Source organism: Staurois parvus, unplaced genomic scaffold (assembly GCF_062004578.1).
Source record: "Staurois parvus isolate SC_StPar_1 unplaced genomic scaffold, SC_StPar_1.0 ptg001246l, whole genome shotgun sequence".
Lineage (NCBI taxonomy): Eukaryota > Metazoa > Chordata > Amphibia > Anura > Ranidae > Staurois > Staurois parvus.
The window spans coordinates 1-12,953 of record NW_028319042.1 but is presented as its reverse complement, the minus strand read 5'-3'; the positions used below and the strand labels follow the sequence as shown (position 1 = coordinate 12,953).

Genomic DNA, 12,953 nt, shown 5'->3' with positions numbered 1-12,953 from the left:
GGAATATAAAATCTTACACACAGTGAAATGTTGACGTGTTTTGTCATGAATAAAGCTCACCCAGGCTGAAACGCGTTAACGTTTCTCGGTATGTAGGATTTTAGATCCCCATTGGATCCTTAATAAAAAAGATTTTTAGAGCTTGTACACGATGATGCCAATCTATTCGTTTTGGATGTTTCTCTGATAGTTGTGTGGCTGTAAGTCCACCACATGTGTTGCTCTTTCTGCAAATTCTGTGAGCTCCCGATTTGCAGCCACACAACTTTTGGGAATGCACGCATGCTTTTGCGTGTGCACACAGCGGGCTAAGGATTGAACCTAGCAATAAAGCCAGAGAGCCAGGTAAGTGGTATTTTCAGAAAGGGAGGTCACCACCACTAATTCTCACACAACAAGCATCATCATTCCATATGAGAATGATTGTATGACTGTAATACAAAAAAAAAAAAGGACAAAGAAGAAAGTAACATCCGTTTTTGTTATCATGGCAAACTGGTTATTATTGTACAACCCTGTACAATACTTCAGCAATTTTTAAATATTTAAAAAGCAAAGAGTTACAAAACTGTTTGCAATGAACTGGAAATAGAAAAGATAGCACTTTTTTTTTGTTTGTTTAAATTCCACTATATAGTACACCGTATAAATTACAGAGTATCCGATGCACAAACGCATCTGCCTAATATCAAATGTAAATTTTTTTTTTCGCTTCATGTCTCTTTAGTCCCGTTTTGTTTCGGTAGAGTCCGTCTTTTGTGTGGCTGCTTGGCTCGGGTCCCTATCACGTGTGACAGTGCTCCAAGTCTGGAACACTGCTATTGTTGCAGTACCTCAAGTTATTGGGGATGTGACAGTCTGTGTAAGTGAGGCCCCCATTCGGGGTATAAATGGGCTGCAGTCTGAAACCTCCTTTAAGGAGCTGGTCATTGTTTAAGGAGACGATCTGGAAGCTGGTCTCCGTCATCTCCAGGATGGAGTTGTCCTTCTTGGTGCCCGCCTCACAGTAGTCGTCTTTCCGGCGGCCGCGGTTGTATTTCCACTTCTGGGACGTGTAACGGCCCTTTTTGTGCATATGCCAGCAGAAGATGCTTAGAAGGACTACAAGTACTATAATGACTGCCCCCCCAATTAACCCTGCCAGCAGAAAGGGGGAGCCCATGCTTGGAGTTGTGGCCTGCTCGTGGCTAGAGGGGCTGTTGTTCCCATTGTTTGTGGAAGAGGCCTTTGTGGTGGCCTCGGCACACACAGTCTCCTCGCCTGCTTGGTAGTTGTTAAAAGAATCCAAAGGAACCAAGCAGATCCGATATGTGGACTTGGGTTCCAGATTCAACAGGTTCCAGTGATGCTTCTCACCATTGACTATTTGCTCATTTACGATCCCTTCCACCAGGCTGTGGCCCATCTTAACCCAAGTCAACTTGTAGGAGACAACCGTAACAAAGGTCAACCAGCTGAGGTGGATGGAGGTGTCATTCACAAAGCGAATGGACAGCTGGAGTCGTTCTCGGATAGGTGTGGTTACTCTCTCTATGATTATGATCTCTGGGTCAGGCTCAGTAAGGGGAGCAAGTGATGGGGTGGTTGTTGGGACTTCAGGTGTTTCAGTGGGAGTAGGGATAAAAATTGTTGTGGGAGGGGTAGTTGGGGCAGTGGTTGGAGGAGGTGGCTGAGTAACAGGCGGTAAGGCGGGTGTTGTGGTTGGGCAGGACAACAGGTTTACATTGAGCTCTCTAACAGCCATTCCACGGAAATGCTCTGGTCCCTGACACATAAATGCACGAACATTGATGGCAGCCGGAAGAGACTTGAGCCACTCAGTAACCCACCTAATGCCACAATCGCAAAACCAAGGGTTGTTCCGAGCAGTCAACTGTTTTAGGTTAGTTAGGTTATCAAAAACTCCCCTGACCAATCTCTGGAGTCGGTTGTTTGATATATCCAATCTCTCGAGCTTGTGCAGTTTAGCAAAGGCTGACACCGATATGTGATTAATTTGGTTGTCCTGCAGGTTCAGCTTTACCAAGTAGGTGCCCTGGAGATCAGTTGGAGGACTGGTGAGAGAGTTACGTACCATAGAAAACTCCTTCAGCTTGGGTAGATGGCTAAAGGTTCCATCTGCAATTCCTTTGTTGGATAAGAGATTGCCGTCTAGTATCAAACGTTCCAAGTTGGTCAGGTTTAGGAAGGCTTGGTCTGAAATGGTAGCAATACGGTTTTCATCCAGCCTCAACTCTTGCAATACAAAAGGGAGACCAACCGGCACACTGCTCAAATGGTTCTTGGATAGAAAAAGCAGCTTTAGGCTAACCGCTTCGCGGAAAGCTCCGTCCTCCACCCCTACCGTTGAGATGGAGTTATCGTCTAAGTGCAGCTCTTCCAGTTTTAAAAGCTGTGCTAGTGCCACCCTTGAAATGGTCTGTATGTTGTTTTCTTGGAGGTGAAGCACTCTAACATTCTTGGGAAGGTTCATCGGAAATTCATCCAATTGGTTGCCATACAAGTAAACCGTGTGCACCGATTGGACGTTGTGCAGTTCCGCAGGGAATCCAGCATTGTTAATTTGGTTATTATGGAGGTAGAGCACGGTTACACCCTCCGGAATTCCAAGAGGCACTGAGGTCAAACTCCGCTCGTTACAGTAGACATAGTTCCGGTCACAGCGGCACACCTTTGGACACGCCAATGTTTGGCTAACCTGCAAGGAAAGCCCAAGCGAGAACAGAATCCAGGACTTCAAGAAGGACACCCAGTCCTTGGGCCACAAAACTGTCCGAAGGCCCATTTCTGGTTTCCAAAAAATAAAAGGCCCTTGCTAAAACGTGAGGTGCAAAAGCAAACACGAAGTGCAAATCTCAGCATTTAATGTGCTTTTGTCCGGCCATCTGGCAAGAATAAATGTCATCACAGCCAAAGGTGCCGTAATCCTTTGATGAGCGCACCTCCTGCCATGGATGGCGATACAGCAGTCTCATTAGCTGGGATTGCACACCGCCCGCAGAAACCGAAGTGCTCATTAATCACTTTTGTAGATTCCGTTTTTGTTTCCACCAGGAAAGGATAAAGTTCGGGAAACTGAGCAGGCTTTTGGCACAGTGCTTGTTGGGAGGGCGAGCCGTCGTCTTGTCAGAGGAGAGCACTTTCAGCCTTCGAGAACTCTTTCACCTCTTCTCCTTCAACTTCCAGCTGCATGGCCTGCCAAGGAAAAGAAAGAGCGTATCAGGAAAAGGGAACCCATAAGAGAGAAACTAATGCATGTCAGTAAATATGAAAAGAACTACGTGTCAGGAAACACAAACTCACAGAGTGTAACACTGCACAAGAAAATCGACACTATGATCATAAGAAGGACCTTCACATCTAATGGCTTTCTGTATGTTCTACTCAACTGGGAAACAGGGGCGGACTGAACATTTGGAAACTCAGGCACTGCCCGAGGGCCCGGGGTCAGTAGGGGACCTCATGAGATGCCCCTGGTACCTTTTTCATAGGCTTTTTTGAGTTTGGGCAAGGGACACAGGGGCCCCATGATCCCCTATTGCCCAGGGGCCCCATGATTTGTCAGTCCGCCCCTGCTGGGAAGTCACATCTGAACTGCAACACACTCTGTAATGACACTGCCCATCCGTAACATGGAATTTATGGTTTATTCCTTTTTTTTTTTAACTATTATAGCTGAGACATATGCCATAGTACCAGGGGCGGACTGACCATTTGGAAACTCGGACACTGCCTGAGGGCCCGGGGTCAGTAGGGGGCCCCATGAGATGCCCCTGGTACCTTTTTAATAGGCTTTTTAAGTTTGGGCGAGGACACAAGGGCCCCATGATCCCCTATTGCCCGGGGGCCCCATGAGTTGTCAGTCCGCCCCTGCATAGTACAAAGAGCACTAAACCACTCACATCAGTTTGCACGAGAGGAGCTTACACTCAAATGTCCCACCACAGTCACACATCATTTGCATAACTCCTCCCAAGAGCCAGCCCACTACTTGCATCAGGAGGGCTCTTGAACTGCGTACTGAGGCAGGGTGCTGCAATGTTTTCAGGAAGCTATGTACAGCACCCTGCCAGGCCCCTCCCACCAGCCATGATCTGCCTGCATTGCCTAGAGAAGTACAAAGATTCAGTAGTGAGGTTGCTGTGCATAAAGTAAGGTATGTAATGAAAATGAAAAAAAAAAAATCATTAGCATGTTGATGGGGGGGGGGCAAAATCTAAGCTTCAGTTGGCAGCGCTGCCTGGTGGGGACTCAGGGGAACTGCGGGCACTGCGGGGTTCATGTCAGATACGTTAAAGCCATGTGTAACAAACAAACCCATCTCATCATCCATGTCCAGCAAGCCATGCGGAAAGGCGGCAGATCACACCGTGGTTCTGCGAGCCCTTCGCCTTCAGACTCTGCCGCTGACAGGGACGCGCTGAGCCGATCCCACGCCGATAAATAATTCACCTCCTCTTCCTTCCGATCCGCAGAACGCCAGCAGGGAAGACGCGTAACCTATATTTCCAGCGTCACGCTAAACACAGTCTTCAATCCGCAAAAAAGCGCTCGCCGGCCAAACCAAACATTTGAAGCTCATCCACGGCTTTCCAGCTCAGCTCAGCGGTTTTAATATGTTTTGATTTTCTTAGTCAACTTTACGCTTTTGAAAAAAGGGGGCCGTGCGGCCAAACCGGCCATTTTCTGACACGGCGAAGCTGGAGGGAGCAGCGGGAGGCCCCCGCGGTTATTTGTGAAACGCATCATTAGCGGGAAAGCAACCAGCGGTCAGAGGCAGGTTAAGCCGAAATGGGATTCTGAAGGCAGAATGAAGCCAGTCGAGGGGTGGAAGAGCCGAAACACTGGGAGAAATCACCGGCTAAAACAAAACAACGTCTATTCAACAAGTGTGCTATTATTTTCCTAAATTATTAGATTTCCCAAAGCCGTGATTCACACTGCTTGCGACTTCTCATGCAACTTGCTGCAATACGCGACACAGAAAGTCACATGACAAGTTAAAACACATTCCTTTCAATGGGTTCTTAGTTGCTGCAACCCAAGTTATGTTGACAAAAAAACCTGTGCTACTTTTCTGCAACTTCCTCGCGACATGAGTGCCATTGACTGCAATGTTAAAATCGCAAAAGTCGCAAGAAGGTCATTACATTGTCTTTGCGACTTCAGAGGGTTTTGTAAGTTCAGTAATCTGTGTCACACGCTGTTGTTTTGTTATGAGTCGCCAATGACACAAAACATCAAGGTCGCATGAAGTCGCATTGAAGTCACATCAAGTTGCAAGCAAGTTTCACTGGAAATCTCATGACTTCGGGGCTGCAGCAGTGTCAACCGAGACTGAAAGTGATTTTGTTACAGTTTTTTCCCTCACTGTGCCTAGGTTCACACTATGAATAGCCTATAAATGACACAGAAATGTGCAGCGCATTCCTGTGCAATTCACATGCGATTCACTGCAATGCAATTTAAGCCCATTCATTTGCATGGGTTTAACCCGAACTGCATTACACCAAAAGCAGTGTACGTGCAACTTTCGAAAACACATATATCATGCGATCCAGGGTAGGCAAATGCTTGTGACCCGAGTTTGGGGTGGTTTTTTTACATTGCATCGACACAAACTGCAGATCGCAAGGGCATTGTGTTTTGTACGCGGTTCAGGAAACATGCTCATTATTACATTACATTACATTGAGTTTATATAGCGCCAAAGGGTTTGCTCAGCGCTGTACAATAGAGGGGGGGACAATAAATGAAACATTACAGCAGCTACGAACAGCACACGAGGGGTAAGAGGGCCCTACTCTTTCGAGCTTACAATCTGGGAGGGAGGGGGTAGTGGTACAGGAGGAAGTGGCTGTGGGGGATGGAGTGGTAGGAGGAATGAAGGAGAGCAGCAGTTAGGTGAGGGTGGGGTAGGCTTCCCTGAAGAGGTGGGTTTTCAGGGAGCGCCTGAAGGTGAGGAGGGAAGGTGACAGTCTGATGGATTGGGGTAGTGAGTTCCAGAGGATGGGGGAGGACCTGGAGAAGTCTTGCAGACGTGCGTGTGAGGAGGAGACCAGGGAGCAAGATAGTAGGAGGTCCTGTGAAGAGCGAAGGGTACGGGTAGGGTGGTACTTGGGAATCAGGTCGGTGAGGTAGTTAGGGGCAGTGTTGTGAATGGCTTTGTAGGTCAGAGTGAGTAGTTTGAATTTGATGCGTTGGGCGATAGGGAGCCAGTGGAGGGAGAGGCAGAGGGGGGTGGCAGAGGTGGAGCGGCTGGTGAGGTGGATGAGTCTGGCAGCTGAGTTCAGGATGGTCTGAAGCGGGGAGAGTTTGCACTGGGGTAGGCCGGTGAGGAGGGAGTTGCAGTAGTCAAGGCGTGAGATAATCAGGGAGTGTACAAGTAGTTTAGCGGTGTCTGGGGTAAGGAAGGTGCGTATTTTGGCGATATTGCGGAGGTGGAGCCTGCATGTGTTTGTCAGTGATTTGACATGAGGTTGGAAGGAGAGGTTAGAGTCCAGAATGACCCCAAGGACTTTGGCTTGCGGGGCGGGATTGATGGTGGTGATGTTAGTAGTGATGGATAGGATGGGGGGGGGGGGCGCGGGCAGGAGGGAAGACGAGAAGCTCGGTTTTGGAGAGGTTGAGTTTGAGGAAATGGAGCGACATCCAGTCAGAGATGTCGTTTAGGAGGTGAGTGATGCGGGCGGAGAAAGTGGAGGTGAGGTGGGGGGTGGAGAGGTAAATTTGAGTGTCATCAGCATAGAGATGGTAGTTGAAGCCGTGGGAGTGTATGAGTTTGCCAAGGGAGGAGGTGTAGATGGAGAAGAGAAGGGGTCCAAGGACAGAGCCCTGGGGGACCCCAACAGAGAGGGGGAGGGAAGGGGAGGTGGCACCATTGTAGGAAACGCTGAAGGAGCGTCGGGATAGGTAAGAGGAGAACCAGGAGAGAGCGGTGTCTCTGACGCATCGTATTCTAGTGTGAACCAGGGCTCAGCCTCCCCGATCTACACCGGGAATCGCACAGGAACACGCTGCGGATTCCTGCGCGATTCAATTGCCGTTCTGTGTGGTGTGATTTCAGCCCATTCGTTCTGAATGAGCTGAAATCCCACCGCACCAAAGGTAGTGCATGCACTACTTTTGGAAACGCACTGCCATCGGATCTCATGGCACTTTTGTACCATGTGATCTGGTGCGGGCAAAACCAGTGCGTTTGTGACTCGTATTTGGGGTGTTGTTAACATTGCACTGACCCCCACTGCAGATCGCAAGACCAGTGCATTTTGAATGAGGTGCAGGAAACGTGCACGGAACCCAGGTCACGCTCTAAAGGTGATTTTTGTTGCCGTTTTTTTTTTTTGTTTTCTTTTTGAAGCTTAGAGAGAAGAATGGCAAAGCACAATCACTATCCAAGACTACAGAGCAGGAAGTAGCCCCTGCCTATGTAATAGGCAAATAGGAACATATTCACAAACCATACAAAGAAAAAAAAAAACAGATAAAAAATTCAAATCTGTTGATAAGATTATCTCTGCTTCAATCACTTGTCTTCCAAGGTACCTTTTTAAACATCCTGGCATTAAAGGGGTTAAAACAAGCGTGGTCTTTTTTTTTGTTTTTGTCAGCCAATGTCTGGCTTTTACGTAAAAGGGATCCTGTAGAGCTACTCTAAAATTTGCTTGATTGTACTTGTAGTCAGGGGCGGACTGACCATTCGAGCACTCGGGCACTGCCCGAGGGCCCGGGGTCCGTAGGGGGCCCCATGAGATGCCCCTGGTACCTTTTTTTAAAGGCTTTTTTTGAGTTTGGGCAAGGACAGAGGGGCCTCATGATCCCCTATTGCCTGGGGGCCCCATGAGTTGTCAGTCCGCCCCTGCTTGTACTAGCTGCAAATGGAGAGCAGGGAAGATGTTAGGGGTCTAATAGATCTGTGATGTCTCCATAAAGAGGACCTGTCATCTGCCTATGCTATCACCTAGGTCTAGGGGGACTTATTAGCTTAGGTGGAAAAAAAAAACATTAAAAAAATGAAATTATAATAAAAAAAATAAAATATAATTTGTTTTTTTTAAAATACCGTTGCCCTACACACACATCCGATTACAAATATTGTGCCACACAGGTGAAGTATAGTCGTGATCGTCGGAGTGAGAACAAGTATATCTAGGGCCCTCATTTAAGGTTCACACTGCAGTGATGGGGGTAATCCCATGTGATTCGCACAGGAACCGCACCGCATTCCTGTACAAATCACATGCAATTTGTGTGCGGTGCGATCAGCCATACATTTTCTATGGCTCTAATCGCACCACATCTGAGCCAAAAAGGTGCAGGACCCTTTTTTGGGTCTGCACTAGAATCAGATTGCATGGGTATTCACACCTATGCAGGGGCAGACTGACAACTCATGGGGCCCCCGGGCAATAGGGGATCATGGGGCCCCTGTGTCCTTGCCCAAACTCAAAAAAGCCTATGAAAAAGGTACCAGGGGCATCTCATGGGGCCCCCTACTGACCCTGGGCCCTTGGGCAGGGCCCGAGTTTCCAAATGGTCAGTCCGCCCCTGCACCTATGCGATCCAATTTTGCACATCGCACCGCGTTTTGCAGACCGATGTGGGGGTGTTGCTAACATACACATGCGATTGTGATGCAGTGCGGAATTCGCACTGAAAACGCTGCGAATTCCGTTCCGCATCAGTGTGAATGAAGGCTAAATCTGCACTGATAACCTGGAAAGACTTTTAAAGCAACATCATGAAATGGAAAAATTTGGGTACCATCATTTCTTGGGTTTTTTTTTTGCATTTTATAGCCATCCTAAAGGATTGACATATTTGGTATCTAGTTACTCGATGCAACTCATCTTTTACATTTTGTCAAAAATCAGTTGTGTTTGTGCGCATTAATGTTCATTTTAATGACTGTTTTCCAGAAAATACTCATTTATAAACAGTGGTGCAAATATTGTGCAACCTAGGGGAAAAAAATGCAGCAGCCACCATTCTATTGTACGGGGCCTCTGCTTTCAGAAAATGTATAATATCTAGGAGCGAAAAAAAAAAAAATTCTAACAAAAAAATAACAAGGCATTCAATATTATTACAGGTACTTATATAGCGTTGCCAATTTATATATATACACACACACACACATATTACATTCACATCAGTCCCTAACCCTCAAGGGGCGTACAATCTAAGGTCCCTAACCCTCAAGGGGTGTACAATCTAAGGTCCCTAACCCTCAAGGGGCGTACAATCTAAGATCCCTAACCCTCAAGGGGCATACGATCTAAGGTCCCTAACCCTCAAGGGGCGTACAATCTAAGGTCCCTAACCCTCAAGGGGTGTACAATCTAAGGTCCCTAACCCTCAAGGGGTGTACGATCTAAGATCCCTAACCCTCAAGGGGCGTACAATCTAAGGTCCCTAACCCTCAAGGGGCGTACGATCTAAGGTCCCTAACCCTCAAGGGGCGTACAATCTAAGGTCCTTAACCCTCAAGGGGCGTACAATCTAAGGTCCCTAACCTTCAAGGGGCGTACAATCTAAGGTCCCCAACCCTCAAGGGGCGTACAATCTAAGGTCCCCAACCCTCAAGGGGCGTACAATCTAAGGTCCCTAACCCTCAAGAGGTGTACAATCTAAGGTCCCTAACTCACATTCATACATACACATACTAGGGACAATTTATTCAGGATCCAATTAACCTACCAGCATGTCTTTGGAGTGTGGGAGGAAACCGGAGTACCCAGAGGAAACCCACACAGGCACAGGGAGAATATACAAACTCCAGGCAGGTTGTTCTGTGGTTGGGATTCCAACCAATGACCCTAGTACTGCCAGGCAGAAGTGCTAACCATTTAGCCACTGTGCTGCCTATTCATAATTGTGATTGGAGGTCACCAGTAAGCAGTCGCCCCATAACCAAAGGTGGCGTTGGGATGGGCCACTTCAGGTGGGTGGAAATGTCCCATTACTGGCCAAAAAAAACCCATTTTGGTTACATTTAGGGGATCGCTGGTCTCCCCTGTCTGGTTTTAAGCCGCAAAGACTCACCCTATCTAGCCAGTTCTGTAGTCACAGAGCAAGCTGAGATTTTCATTACCAAGGTGGCCAGTAGGTGGCACCCTCCCACCAATGTCTATACAGGGCTTGACATGGCCCTCTCCACCCTCAATGAATAAATAGAAAATACAAATAAAAGTCTCAGGGTTCAAAAACGTATCCGCCCAGAGTCTGTAATTACAGCAGGACGTGAGAGGGAGTCTTTCCAAAGTGAGGGCAACCTCTTTCTAGGCAGTTCCAGGTGACAGGTGTCCCCATTGGAAGATCTCACCTCTCTTCCTGTTCCGGTGTCAACTAAAAATTTCGGATTTCTTATCACTTTTTGTATTAGAGACAAATTGATCCCAGACCACCAGCAGACAGCAATAAAGACCTCACAGGAGTACCAATCCTTCCACATCTCATCCAAAACTAAGGGAGATGTATTCTTTAAATGAATTGTATTTACTAAAGTATCATTAAAAAAATTGCATTTTTAAATAAAATTGCTGCTTTTGGGACCATGCCTGTGTAATGTGTGATGAAAGGGTCAGTTGTAATCCCCATCGGAAGTCCGTATGACAGGGTGACAACGCAGGATCACAATTGGGAGGAAGGGACAGGGCGTTGTCACCTTATAACAGGAAGTGCCTGGACAAGGACAGTCATGGCAGGATCACCAGGGGTTATTTTAATGAATACTGCAGTCTGAAAAAGTCATTTTTAGTGACTGAGATTAGATCTTTAATTGATAAAGAAACAAAGTTCTCGGTTTTATTAACGTGCTTTCTTAGCACTCTGATGAAGGGGAGAGGGGCATCTCTGAGACATGCCACGGGGCCTGCAGGGGTACAAATAGGGGATGGGTGTCTTTGGGACATGTTTCTGGCTTGCAGGGGCCCAAATGGGTGTTGTCTTTGGGACATGGCCCAGGTCCTGTAGGGGCACAAATGGTAAGAGGGCATCTTTGGGGTATACCTTTGGGCTTAAAGGCAAATGTATGGGGGAGAAATGTTTTGGGGACCTGCCCTGGGGTCTGTAGGAGCACAAAAGGGGAAGGGGCATCTTTGGGCTTGCAAGGACACAAATGGGGGTGGGTGTCTTTGGGACATGCTCCCAGGGCCTGTAGGGGTACAAAATGGGGGAAGGCGCATTTTGTGGATATGCCTAAGAGCATGTAGGGACACAAATAAGGGGGTGTCTTTGGGACACGCCCAGGTACCTGCATGGGCACTAATTGTAGGACTTCTTTGGGACATGCCAAGGTGCCTGTAGTTGCAAAATTGGAGGATGGCATCTTTGGGACATGCTCTGGGGCCTGTAGGGGCACAAATGGGGGGGGGTTTGGAACATTCCCCCTAACCTACAAGGGCACAAATGGGGTAGGGGTGTCTTTGGGACATGCCTTGGGGTTGGCAGGGGCACAAACAGAGGAAGAGGCTTTTTTGTGACCAACCCTGGATCCTCCAGAGTCACAATGTGGGATGAGGTATCTTTGGAACATAACCCTGAGGTCTGTAGGGGCAAAAATGGAGAGATGTCTTTGGGACGTGCCCCGGAGCTAGCATAGATGGGGGAAGGGGCAACTTTCGGACTTGTGCTGGGGCCTGTATTGGCACAAATGGGGGGCATATCTTTGGGACATGCCCCAGGACCTGAAGGGCACAAATGGGGAAGAGGTATTCTATGAGACATGCCTCAGGGCTTGCAGGCATACAGATGTGGGAGGGGTGTTTTTGGGACATGCTTTGGGCCTGCAGAAGGCACAAATAGGATTTGTCTTTGGGACATGCACTGGGGTCTGTAGGGGCATAAATTTGTGGAGGCCATCTTTGGGGCATGTTTTTGGGCCTGTAGAGGAACAAATGAGAGGGGTGTCTTCAAGACATGCCCCAGGGATTAAAGTGGCACAAAAATACGGGAGGTGGGAATGAGACATGCCCTGGAACCTGTAGGGGCACAAATGTGGGGTGGGCATCTATGGGGTCTATGAGGCCTAAAGGGGAACAAATGAGAGAATGAGAGGTTTTTGAGATATACCTCAGGACCTAATGGGGCACAGAAATGGTGTTTTGGGGGCACGCCCTTGAGCCCCTAGGGGCACAACAAAAAGGGACATCTTTGGAGCATATGTCAGGGCTTTCAAGTGCAAAAATGGGGGAAGAAGTGTTTTGGGGACATGTTCTGGGGCCTACAGGTGCACAAATGGTAGAAGAACATCTTTAGGACATGCCCTGGGGCCTGTAGAAACACAAATGATAGAAGAACATCTTTGGGACATGTTCTGGGGCCTACAGGTGCATAAATGGTAGAAGAACATCTTTGGGACATGCCCTGGGGCCTGTAGAAGCACAAATAGTAGAAGAACATCTTTGAGACATGCCCTGGGGCCTGTAGAAGCACAAATGGTAGGAGAACATCATTGGGACATGCCCTGGGGCCTGTAGAAGCACAAATGGTAGAAGGACATCTTTAGGGCATGCCCTGGGGCCTGTAGTAGCACAAATGGTAGAACAACATTTTTGGGACATGCCCTGGGGCCTGTAGAAGCACAAATGATAGAAGAAGATCTTTGGGACATGCCCTGGGGCCCGTAGAAGCACAAATGGTAGGAGAACATCTTTGGGACATGCCCTGGGGCCCGTAGAAGCACAAATGGTAGGAGAACATCTTTGGGACATGCCCTGGGGCCTGTAGAAGCACAAACGCGGGGTGTTTTTGGAACTTGACCCCCTGTCTTCAGGGGGACAAATGGGGGCGGGCTGTCTTTGGGACATGCTTTGGGGTTGGCAGGTGCACAAATAGGGAAAAGGATATCTTTGGAGCATTCTTCAAGACTTGCAGGCACACAAATGGACAAAGGAGTGTTTTGGGGACATGCCCTGGTGGCCTGTAGGGGCACAAATGGGGGGAAAGGCATC

General features: G+C 48.0%; 1 protein-coding gene across 1 annotated transcript; it reads right to left on the bottom strand.

Annotated features, from left to right (window-relative positions):
- Positions 1 to 476: 476 nt before the first annotated feature.
- On the bottom strand, positions 477 to 3,216 carry FLRT2 (fibronectin leucine rich transmembrane protein 2). The gene has a single exon (XM_089660487.1). It carries the CDS (start codon positions 2,783 to 2,785, stop codon positions 785 to 787), a length of 2,001 nt encoding a protein of 666 aa, XP_089516613.1. The 5' UTR covers positions 2,786 to 3,216; the 3' UTR covers positions 477 to 784.
- Positions 3,217 to 12,953: the final 9,737 nt, after the last annotated feature.

Bases quoted from the DNA above. Each gene is read 5' to 3' on its own strand.
- FLRT2 (XM_089660487.1), bottom strand. From the start codon at position 2,785: ATGGGCCTTCGGACAGTTTTGTGGCCCAAGGACTGGGTGTCCTTCTTG.